General features: G+C 37.2%; 1 protein-coding gene across 1 annotated transcript in view; it reads right to left on the bottom strand.

Annotated features, from left to right (window-relative positions):
- Positions 1–12,641, bottom strand: part of KNTC1 (kinetochore associated 1) — a 67,379-nt gene that overhangs the window by 17,103 nt on the left and 37,635 nt on the right. Inside the window, exons 37-48 of the mRNA XM_065889536.1 lie at positions 12,164–12,220; positions 11,495–11,658; positions 9,982–10,086; positions 9,439–9,567; positions 8,693–8,809; positions 7,771–7,880; positions 5,501–5,708; positions 3,628–3,717; positions 2,424–2,595; positions 2,279–2,337; positions 1,927–2,143; positions 862–935 (exon numbers count right to left, since the gene is read on the bottom strand). Of these exons, the coding sequence (XP_065745608.1) occupies positions 862–935; positions 1,927–2,143; positions 2,279–2,337; positions 2,424–2,595; positions 3,628–3,717; positions 5,501–5,708; positions 7,771–7,880; positions 8,693–8,809; positions 9,439–9,567; positions 9,982–10,086; positions 11,495–11,658; positions 12,164–12,220 (1,502 nt within the window). The remainder of the gene's footprint in view (positions 1–861; positions 936–1,926; positions 2,144–2,278; positions 2,338–2,423; positions 2,596–3,627; positions 3,718–5,500; positions 5,709–7,770; positions 7,881–8,692; positions 8,810–9,438; positions 9,568–9,981; positions 10,087–11,494; positions 11,659–12,163; positions 12,221–12,641) is intronic.

Raw genomic sequence — 12,641 nt, 5'->3', positions numbered from 1 at the left:
GAAAACACCTATCACCGGGGCAGGATGAGAAGGGATGCTAGGGGAGCACAATTTAAATTAAAAAGAGGGCTTCCCTGGCGGCACAGTGGTTCAGAGTTCGCCTGCCTATGCAGGGGACGTGGGTTCGTGCCCTGGTCCGGGAAGATCCCACATGCCACGGAGCGGCTGGGCCCATGAGCCATGGCCACTGAGCCTGCGCTCCGCAACGGGAGAGGCCACAATAGTGAGAGGCCCGCGTACTGCAAAAAAAAAAAAAAAAAAAAAAAAAAGAAAGCAGAGCCTGTACCCCAATGTTCATAGCTGCACTACTTACAGTAGCCAAGATATGCAAGCAACTTAAGTGTCCATCGACAGATGAATGATACGGTATATACATATACATAAAGGAATATTACTCAGTTATGAGAAAGAATGAAATTTTGCCATTTGCAACAACATGGATAGACCTGTAGGGTATGTATTATGCTTAGTGAAATAAGTCAGACAGAGAAAGACAAACACTGTATGTTACCACTTACATGTGGAATCTAAAAAATAAAACAAACGGATGCATATAACAAAACAGACTCACAGATAGAGAAGAAACTAGTGGTTACCAGTGGGGAGAGGGAAGGAGAGAGGGGCAATATAGGGGTAGGGGAATAAGTACAAACTACTATGTATAAAATAAACAAGCTGCAAGGATATATTTTACAGCACACGGAGTATAGCCAATATTTTATAATAACTATAAATGAAGTATAATCTATAAAAATTTTGAATCACTATGTTGTACACCTGGAACTAATATAATATTGTAAATCAGCTACGCTTTCATTAAAAAAAAAAAGAGGAGCCTTCAATCTTACAGTTCAGACACACCTGAGATGGGATATTCTGAAGCCACCTCTCAGCTAAATACAGGCAGAATTTCAAACTGGACATCTTGAAGGAACCTAGAGAGATAAAAGATTTATAAGTAAATCGTAGTCCTTTCAAGACAACGTATTTCAGTCAAATTAGCCAGTTTTTAAAAACAATGACAGGAAGCATACTCATAGTAAAAAACAATTTAAACAGGCCAGAGGATACAAAGTAGGAAGTGCAAGTCCACAGAGGCCTTCAGTTTCTATTCCTATCCCCTAGATCCTTACATTCCTCCAGAAGTTTTCTGTGTATGTGTGTTTGTGTATGCACACACATGTGCTCAAGCACATTAAAATGGGATAAGATCATACATGTAGTACAGTTTGCTGTTCTCACTTAATATATATCTTGCATATATTTCCAAATCAACTACATAGAATTCCATTCTATGAATACACTATTTTTTTAACCAGTTCCTGACAAATGAGCATTAAAAAAAATCAGTTATTTTCTTTTTTTTTTGCGGTACGCAGGCCTCTCACTGTTGTGGCCTCTGCCGTTGCGGAGCACAGGCTCCGGATGCGCAGGCTCAGCGGCCATGGCTCTCGGGCGCAGCAGCTCCGCGGCATGTGGGATCTTCCCGGACCGGGGCACGAACCCACGTCCCCTGCATCGGCAGGCGGACTCTCAACCACTGTGCCACCAGGGAAGCCCAGTTATTTTCAACTTTTGTTACAACCAAAAACATGGCAATAAGTGCCTGTGTTTGTGTATTTTTTTGATCATGCAACAATGTCTAAGGATTCATTACTGAAAGTATGTATGATTGGATATGAGGAAGTATTAATCTATATTCAAGCTGAGCAATGCCTATGTCTCTGCGCCCTGGGCAAGCAGCATGGTGTCTTGCTTGGTTCCTCTTTAATGTACAGCAGTGCCGCAAGTGAGGAGAGGGGGCACATACATTTCTAAGCTATCATACTGTTTCTCCTTAAAGATGAGAAAGGAGTACATTTTTTTACAAGTTCCAAAAACAACACAGCTGACCATTTTAAGCCCAATTAAAGGAAGAATCCATACCTTCTGGGACATCCTGGGCTAGACTGATGGCAATGGCTACAGCCCACTCCGGGTTAACGATAGATAACAAGTAGGATTCGATGGTTTGAGTGATCTTAGTTATCTCCTTGTTAATCAGTGTCGAGGATTTAGCTTGTGTTAACTGCAGGAGCTTAGGCTTCAGTTTTTTTTCAAAAACGTGTTTGGCTGTAGACACGTACAGAGTGTCCAAAGAGAACTTCAAAGACAGGAAAAATTAACGCTGACTTACGTGCTCACCTTTAAATGCTGAAAACAGCATAAAATCTTTCTACACAGGGTCTGAATGAATTACAGAATAAAGATACGACTTTTATGAGTTTTAACCCATTACCTTCATTAACTTAGAAATTAAGAGCAATGTTGGGAAGGATTCTTCACTGAGTTCCGTAGCTAGAAAGGAAACAAAGATAGTATGATTTACCTAAGAAAAGGGTTTTGGCTATTCGGTACAATTCATAAGAAGTTAATGAACATACAGAGAATTTTCCAGAAGCTCTGTGCTGTGCCGAAGAATATTAGGTGAAAAGGCAGTCTAGTTTGGGCAGCTGATGGCAAAGTTATTACGTGCTCCAACATATACTGATATTCTAGGTCCACTGGAGGAGAAATTCTTCTGTATGACTTCAAATGTTTCAGAAGACTCAATGCCTACATTAAATTAAAAAAGTATTTTCCTGTGAGGTTAAACCCATCATTAAGCGTTTTAAAATCATCTAATTCTATACTATCATAGGGTTCCATTCCTGGGACAGTCTCATATTCATAAAGATGATCAAAACCTTTCGTAGTTTTACCTTCAAAACTATTATGCTATTCTTCTAAACCATAACTTTTGTGATCATTAAAGAAATTATACTAGGAGAAACCCTGTTGTTGGTGGGATGTTTTATAAACCAGAGTTTGGAAGTTCTCTACTCTCTTCAAATAGTTTTAGATATACCTCAAAAATACTTGATTTCACTTTAAACACATAGGCAGTAGATCTAAAATTAATCCTCTATATTCTCTCTTAAGTTTACATCTTATATTCTGGGGGCCTGTACAACTTTTTTTTTTTTTTTGGCCGTGCCACACGACTTGCATGTGGGCAATCTTAATTCCCTGATCAGGGATTGAACCCAGGCCCTCGGCAATGAAAGAGACACATCCTAACCACTGGACCGCCAGGGAAGTCCCTAGGGCTTATATAACTTTTTGAATCAACCCATTTTCTTTTAATTTTTAAAATCTAATTAAAAAATATATGTAAGCTCCTATGACCATATTTGTAAAACACTAGGAAGTTACTGAGTACTAAAATAGAATTTAGTCCAGGACCTACCTACTAATATAGAAAGCTAAATTTGACTCCGGGTCTTACATGCTTTGATTTTTTTTTTTTTTTTTTGCCAGATGACAAATATTTTTGCCTTAATTCTTCTAAATCAGTCTTTTCGTGACTTTGTACTCTTGGCCAGATTTAAATTGCCTCAGTAGAGCAAAAACTGGATTAAGATAAAACATGGAGAGCACAAAAACTCTTTCTACTTCTGTATCCCTTTTAAAGAAAAGGAAATAGAGTAAAAACTACAGTTTAAAGGGAGCTCAGAGGACAGTCCAGAAAGACACTAGATAACAGTAATTTTTTTAAATGGTCCAAATAAAAACATAATTTTAAAATCTATAATATATTTGTTATACCTGATTAATATTAATGTTAGTTATCTTTTCATCAGCTCTTTCTATGACTTTCAGGACGACTTCAATCATCTCATAGTCATAGGGATCCAACTGTATAAAAACAAAGATATGTCAAAACTGGAGAAGACGTTGCCAGGCTGGTTGATGGTTTTATGCAGTTATGTTCATCAGCAGAGATTACAAATGTAACAGCTCAGTGCACTATAATATTAAGTTAGATTATTCTTTAAAAAATGAACTAACAACAACAAAAAAATGAACTAACATTTTTCTCATCTCTATAATTAACTATTAGAATAAACATACATCTTTAGAATGTCTCAAAAGCTGTTTTTTAAGAAACCTGTATGAGGCAATGTCATTTCAATACAGAGAAATGTTCTTAAGGTACTAAAAACCTAGAAAGATAAACACATTAAAATTTTATAAGACTTTAAAATTTATTTTTGGCTGTGTTGGGTCTTCGTTGCTATGCACGGGCTTTCTCTAGTTGTGGCGAGCAGGGGCTACTCTTCCTTGCGGTGCGGGGGCTTCTCATCGTGGTGGTTTCGCTTGTTGCAGAGCATGGGCTCTAGGCGCGCAGGCTTCAGTAGTTGTGGCACGTGGGCTCAGAAGTTGTGGCTCGTGGGCTCTAGAGCACAGACTCAGTAGTTGTGGTGCACGGGCTTAGTTGCTCTGCGGCATGTGGGATCTTCCCAGACCAGGGCTCGAACCCATGTCACCAGCATTGGCAGGCAGATTCTTAACCACTGCGCCACCAGGGAAGTCCGAATAATTTTATAAGGTTTTTAAATTAAAATTCTTTCTTCCATTTATGATGGGAAAATTAGAACAGGAGAAATTTGACCTTTTCTTGGAAATGACATAACTAAAAGTGTGGGTCTCCAAGCAAAACCTTTTCAAAGGATTTCATTCCAGCTATAACCATATATTAAGATACAAGAAATAGCTGGGTGGCATCTATATATGTTTATAAAAAGAAAGGAAATATTCTCTTTGTTCTGTTTCTGCCCACACACCATTACTTTTAAAAAAAAATTTTAAATGCCAACTAAATTCACGTGTTATTCAACTAAATAACATTGAACAAAGTGGAAAGATGATCTCTTTAGTACCTAGAAATTTTGAGCACGTCTATATAATTTTTGGCTGAATTACAAGCGAAACATAAAACTGAAGTATTATAATTTTAGTCTTATAATTTTATTTCCCCTTCTATCCACCTTCACTCCCCCATCAAACTACCCCTTGACCTAAAAGTTCCAATTCTCAGAAGATCTCCTAAAAAATAATCAAAGAGGGCAAACGTGTGTATGAAGATATTCATTTTAACAACTTATAATAATGAAATTTACAAAAAATTTAAATGTCCCTTCAAAAAGGCCTGGTTAAATACAGGATGTTTCATCCACACAGTGGAATAATAAATATGTATCTGTCAAAAATGAGAGAGACATCTATGCATTGACATGTAACGACAATATGTTAAATGAAAAAAGAGAGTGACAGGATAGTATATTTAGTCTAAGATATTTACCAAATTATTAACATTTTAATCTGTGGGAGTGGGGTTGTAGGGAAATTTCACTTTTTGATTTATACCTTTCTCTCTAGTTTCATCTTTTTCAAAGAATGTGTGCTATTTTAAAAAATCTGGGGAAAAGGGCTATTTTTATTTTGAAGGAAAAAAAGACAGGAAACGTGCTGTATTAAAGTATAATAAAAATACAGAAATTTAAAGTGTTTTGAAAATTAATAGTTTACAAAAAATATAGGACTTACATTTTCAATTTGTTACTATAGATATCTGATTAATTAAGGGTAGGAGGGATGCTTGAAACGACCCAATGCATTCATTTCACCATTCATCTACCTTATGCAGTATTCCACTAAGACTGATGACCAAATCTTTTGTGCTTGTCAGTAAAGGAACCATTTCGATGGCTTTGGCCAGGAGTTTGGAACGCTGCTCCTTTGTGGATTCCGTGCTTGTGTCTCCCTGGCTCTGGCTGGCATTAGTGTTGTGGAGGAGTGTTTCAATGAACAGCTGAAGAGCTGCATCCGAGTCCAACTGAAATGTGCTGAAATAAATATTCAATTACACATAAATGTCCCAAAATGCATGCATTTCTACAGTTTCTCACAGAAAACTTAGGTATGAGCTCCCACCACTGAAATCTAACCCTTCCATTGTCAAGTGTCATAACCAGACCATCTACTTGTTTTCAAAGTTAATTCTTGCTTTTAAAAATATCAGATAAAAAAAAAAATCAGATATTCTTGGTGGGCATATAAACTGGCACAATCTTGGAGGGAAATTTGTAATAAAGTTGAAAATATATATTTATGTCCTTTAATAGAGAAATTCCACTTTCATACACTTCACAAAAGTAGCAAAGATACACATATAGGATGTCCTGTAACAACTGCTTGTAATATTTAAAAATTGGAAACAAATACTCATCAATAGGAGGCTGGTTAAATAACTTATTCAAAGGAATACCATAGGATTCAACAGATATGAGGAAGAGCTATATGTCCTAATCTGAGAAGACATTATTTTGTTAAGTGAAGGATACATGCTATAAGATAATGTACAATTCTATTTTTCATAAACTTTAAAAAATGCATGTTAGTAAATGCATAAGGGAAAAAAAAAAAGAACAATATAGGCCAAACTCTTAACAGTGGTTATCCCTGATGGATGGAATTATGTGGGACTTTGATTTTAATATGTTCCACCTGAATTGGAAAAAGTAGTACATTTAAAAATTAAGAGTCAGGTTAGTATAGACAAATCGACAACTGAAATACCTTCTAAGCCCTATTAATAAGATAGGGATAGTTTAATCTGTTATACAGAATAACTGAAATCTCAAGAAGAGCTTTACATACAATAATTTTAAAGTCATTCCCTGAAATTGTAAAGGTCACCTAAATTTATTCAGTGGGACTGCCTGAGGCAAGAAGGTCACTATCACACAAGTAAAAATCTGCAATGCCATATGTAAGCACAACGATTGTGAAATGAGCCTGACATAATTATAGCTATTTCAATTTCAGAAAAGGGGTCACGCCATAAAACAACAGACAAAAATCTACCAGGAGTTCAAATTAATAAAGAAGACGGAGTGTGCGTGCCTCATTCTGGATCTGTAGCGCTCCAAACTGAAGAATGGCATGGTTTTGTTATATCAGAGTGCAGGTAGGTCACAGCTAGTTAGAGCTATGAGCAGCCTATGGTCCCTGACTTGCAGGTTCAGGATGGTGACAGCCAGGGACATGACTCCCCACCATCCACAAGGACAAAGAACTAGATCCCTGTCTGGTGAGGAAATGCACTAAGCGGCCTCATTATCGAGAACTGAGATTCCACCCATCTGTCACAAACTGGATAAGGATTACAGCACCCTTGGTATTTTAGGAGCAGTACTTATTATCTGACCTTGAGCAGGGCACCTAATATGGGTTTGTTTTCTCATACATAAATTGGTTATAATATACAATAAAAAGTAAACGTGATGATGTGTGGGAAACCACTTTGAAACTAATAATGGGCCAGCAAATTTAATATCTAAATTTATCAGATAAAAACAACTGAGATATAAATTATAAATCATTTGATTCTCCTCATCACAGTAAGCTGTATCTATAAATAACATTTGGTCTGTTTTTTAAAGTTATTAAAAAAAATTCTCCCTAAATCATACTTTTCACCAATTTTTAATTTAAGATCAACTTGCTCCTAACTTGACCTGATTTAGAAGTTTACTTGCTCAGAATATTCCCAAACTTCCCTTATCATGTGAATCGTCTGGAGCTTCTATTAAGACCAGTTTCCTGGGCCTCAGCCCAGACCTGCCGAGTCAGAACCAATAGAGGGACCCAGGAATCTGTATTTTTAATCAAGTGCCCCACGTGATGCTTATCATGAGGCAAGTTGAGGAAACACCAGAGTGAATTAAAAAGGTGATATCAGAAGAAAATTTAATCTGGTTCGAACTTATTCAGTTTGAGGTTGAGCAAAAGAAAACATCAGACATGGGCCACATGTAATAATCACTGTTATCACTGTGTTCTCACATTAGCATTACCGGTTTGTTAAGCTAACAGCAAAAATACCAATGAAATTTAAAGAATTACCTGCAATATTCCAGAATGAGGCTTGTATCCATAGCTATATTCTCCACAAGAGCTTTAATGAGGTCTTTCTTGGTGAGAAAATGTTGCCTAAAAACTGGCTGGAAAGAAATCTAGAAATAAAAAGAGCAAAACAAAAACCCTGCTAAACTGAAATGTATCAGACAAAGGGCACTGTTGTGACCTGCCCTTTTACTATCGATTTTTTTAGAGAAACATTTTTCTATAGCTTCTTCAACTTTTATTTTTATCATACTACCCAACTCGACCATCACTCTGAAATTTCAGGTATATTTGGCTAGAGGTCCAAAATCTCTCTTAGTCACACTAACCCCTGGCTCTTCAGTAAAGTTTGGTAGTTAGCAACAAACAGTCCCATTACTGCATAGGAATGAGGTGTCAAAACATATACCATTTCTACAATGGTTACATTCCTGATATGTCAACTATCTGCAAATAAAATAAAATGTTACATTCATAGTAAAGAAAACAGGATTTTGTTGGTTTGTTTTTGCAAAGTGAAAAATAAGGGCCACTTACTTCTCCCTGGTAGGAGTTGCTGAAGCTTAGTACAATGTATATACATTTTAATATTCTCTTTAAACAAACAGCACATAAAAAAGTATGAGGCTAAAGGGTAGGCCTGGAATATCTTAAATGTTAATTAATACTAGATACATTCCTATAATGAGAAGCTAAGCAGATGAAATGTCAAGCCTCTTCTAATTTCTTTAAAAATATAGCAAAAAGAAAATGAGGCAAAAGGTCCTTATTTCTTTGAAAGCACCAATGTGTGTAATAACTAACTAAAACTTACAAGTCAGTTTATATATAACCTCTCCAAAAGTAAAGGATAATGAGTTCTTTGTTTTAAATTTTCCAACTGGAAATAGATGAAACTTCATGGCACTTGAAGAATACTCACACCAAGTTTACTAAGACGAATGCCCCACCGGGAATCAGTACTGAGTTCACAGAACTTAAGCTCCATTTCTATTTCTTGATAGAGACTGGCCAGCTGAGAGCCCACCAGAGATATTGCCTAAAAAATTAAAATAGAATTAAAATTGAATTGCAAATAGAAAATGTTCTAATACCTTTTATGCGAAACCCAACAATAAAAACCATAATCTTCCTTTATGATAACAGCTGGAATGTTACATGTTGCTTCATATACCGTCATTACTTGTATTAATGTAATACTTAGGTAATTCGGCTTTTAGTGTGATGCCATAAATTTAGTCTGGATTTCTTCCATAAGAAAAGGTCAAATTTGAGCTATCCTGCACATAAAATGCCCACAAAGGGCAAATTTTGAAACAAACAATATCAAAGACAAGTTTTGCATCTGTTAAACTTGTCCTACAAAGAAGAACTGGCTCATGGGTCTAAGATTTCCGGTACACTAGAGTAAGCATAAGCAGTGAGGTTCTCTGGCTGAATACAGATTTAAGAAATAAAAAATGTAATCCTCTGGGTTGAGCAACGCTTAGGACCTGCATATACATTCCCAGGTGTGTTGTCAGTTAAGGAAAAGCTGGTAGAAACCATATGTGTTAGCCTGACGTTTCTTTTGCTAAATCTTTAAGATCTGGTGGCAAAGCCAATTTTACTTCTTCCCCTAAATCTTCAATATTTCAAGAACTGAAGGTGTGCTTCCTTAGGTCATACCAATATTTTGTCGTAATTCTGCCATGCTTTATCTATGAGCTTCCATATATTTTCAAAGACTTCTTTTTGTGGTAAGAGAGTGCAGTACCCCAATGCCAAGTTGAGGTCCACCAGGCGACAATTAAATACCTGTGGGAAGAAAGCATCCAGAGAAGCAAATTCCTCACAGTCAAAACAGAATTCAGTCTCTAAAGGCTGATTTGTCATTAAATTTAGTTTTAGGCCCTACGAAAGAACAAGCATTTCATGAAAAGTTATTTATAGTAAAATAGTTCCAACTTGTTTGCTTAGTTTTAATGTCTTTTATCACTATTATAAATTTAAGGAAAGAAACTCTAACAAGTTCTGTATGACACAGAACCCTTACCTTCTTTGTATTACTTCTTTTCAAGTCCCCAACATCCCCTCCCCCTCCTCACTCTTACCCTCAATGAAAAATCAGAAGCAGGAGAGAGGGGAGGGGGAGGGAGGGAGGGAGAGAGAGAGAGAGAGAGAGAGAGAGAGAGAGAGAGAGAGAAGAGCTTACCACAAACTAATACTCACTTTGTACAAAAGGGTTGTGGCGTTTCCCCTGATAAACATAATGGCTTTCTCTTTCAATTCCATAACAACATGCTTGGATTTAACTAATGTGGCCTCTCCACACAACTTTTAGAAAAGAAGAAAAGAATTCTCAGGTCCACGTCTATGCATAGTTTTGAAAACTTTTCTTAAATATTAAGGAACATTGAAAATTCAGCATTATATGCAAAAAGTATTGTCATTTAATCTATAATGACAGAAAGCTGGGGCTTGCAGGGGAATTGACTGAGAAAGGGCAAAAAGGAACCTTATAAAATACCCTGTACCTTGATTATGGTGTTGGTGACAAGGTGAATACATTGGTTGATATACTTAAAATACGTGCATTTTAATTTTGAAAGCTATACTTCAATAAAGCTGATTTTTAAAAATATTGGCATTTAGTAAATATGAAGAGAGTAGTAGAAATGAATACAAGACCAGCTTCATCAGCAAGTTATCAACAGATAGTTTGTCTTCTAGAATCTTTTTAATGACGCCGTCGGGTAATAATTATAATTTGGGCCACAGTAAAACAAATAGCAGATCGATAGCAGATTGAACCAATGTGGTCACTGGGCTTGGAGTAAGAGGACTTAACACTGCAACCAAAAGCCTCAGATTATTTACTTTAACTCCCTGAATCTGAGTTTCTTCGTTTGCAAAGTGGAGTCTCTCAGGTTTGTCGTAAAGATTAGGTATGAAAACGTGTGCAAGGGCTTCCCTGGTGGCGCAGTGGTTAAGAATCCGCCTGCCAATGCAGGGGACACGGGTTCGAGCCCTGGTCCGGAAAGATCCCACATGCCACGGAGCAACTAAGCCCGTGCGCCACAACTACTGAGCCTGCGCTCTAGAGCTCGCATGCCACAACTACTGAGCCCGCGTGCCACAACTACTGAAGACCACACACCCAGAGCCTATGTTCCACAACAAGAGAAGCCACCACAATGAGAAGCCCACGCACCGCAACAAAGAGTAGCCCCCCCTCACCGCAACTAGAGAAAGCCCACACATAGCAACGAAGACCCAGCGCAGCCAAAATTAAGAAATACAGTAAAATAAAATAAAATAAAAAAATAATTAAAAAAAAAAATGTGTGCAAGCACCTTGAACTATACCTGACTTTGTAGATGTTCAACAGACGTTTCCTAAATCTGAGAAATTATCAATTTCCTTACTACAAAGCCAAATAGGAAAATGTGGGTTCCAAATTCCTTTGTTTGGCAGTGCTTTTTTTTTTTTTGTGGTACGCGGGCCTCTCACTGTTATGGCCTCTTCCGTTGTGGAGCACAGGCTCCGGACGCGCAAGCTCAGGGGCCATGGCTCACAGGCCCAACCGCTCCGCGGCATGTGGGATCTTCCCAGACCGGGGCATGAACCCATGTCCCCTGCATCGGCAGGCGGACTCTCAACCACTGTGCCACCAGGGAAGCCCTGGCAGTGCTTTTGTACCTGTATTTGCGCAAAGTGAAAGTAGTTGTTCTCGAAACTGTACCTTGTCACTCAAACTGGCATTCATGAAGTTTGACACAGAGTGCTGAAGACAGGTACCAAATGAACCAACTACAAATTTTAGGGCCAGCTCCCATTGGCTAGATTCCTGAAGGTTCTGAAGCAAGGCAGAGATGGAATTGATAATAGGTAACATAAGGCTGTCTCCTGTGAAATGATAAAAGTATTTTACTCGAGTACAAGTATTTTAATATTTAGAGTTTTTTTAAACAAAGAAATACCATATTTGGAAATTGTTTTCAGGGATGGTCTACTTCTTCAATGCAGGTAATGGTCATAGAATTTATCCTCAAAGTTAGTAAATAAAAGAGTTAACATGAGGCTTGATCTAAACCAGAAAATAGCTAGGTACATGGATACTGAGGTACTTTGATTGTAACTTGCCTATTTTGAGATGCTTAAATCATTAGCTGAAGAAAACCATTTCTCTACTTGGAAGACCAAATTTATGAACAGATTCATAAAAGTTAACACTATAAGCCAAATGACCCATTTTCCTGACAGTTTGGAAGAGTAACAATGTAACAGTAATAATTAAGAAACTATATTAAGGACATTACATCAGATTCATATTCAGGATTTCAAGAAATTTCTATGTTGGCCTATTTACAAAATTGTAATTCAATGGTTATACGTTTCTGATGTCAAATACCTTCACCGATGGAGCAGTATGGTAAACTTGTAGAATCGAAGGGATATCTCTTGCTTTCTACAAAAGAGAATAAATTCAATAACAATAAGTAAAATAACTCTCTTTTAGAGCACATAGTCCCAGAGATACTTTAATATTGTGCTCGTATCAAATAATGTTCTAAAGCAACCTGTTACTTAAAAAAAAACAAAACCTTTTCAGGTCTGGATGTACAGATAAGTGTACATCCAGACCAAGATGCAGAACACTACTAGCATCCAGAAACCGTCCTCTTGCCCACTTCCAGTCTACCCTCCAAGGGTAAACACTACCTCGACTTCCAATAGCATGGCCTCCTTATAGCCCGTCCTTGTACTTTACATAAATGAAATCATACAATACATATTCTTTTGTTCCTCACTTCATTTGTTCAGCATTATGCCTACAAGATTCATCCACGTTACTATGTGTAAGTTTCAGTTCCAAACCTCTACCATTT

This window comes from Phocoena phocoena, chromosome 13 (assembly GCF_963924675.1).
Source record: "Phocoena phocoena chromosome 13, mPhoPho1.1, whole genome shotgun sequence".
NCBI classification, from domain to species: domain Eukaryota; kingdom Metazoa; phylum Chordata; class Mammalia; order Artiodactyla; family Phocoenidae; genus Phocoena; species Phocoena phocoena.
The sequence above is the reverse complement of the archived record's forward strand: the minus strand, read 5'-3'. Positions and strand labels throughout refer to the sequence as shown.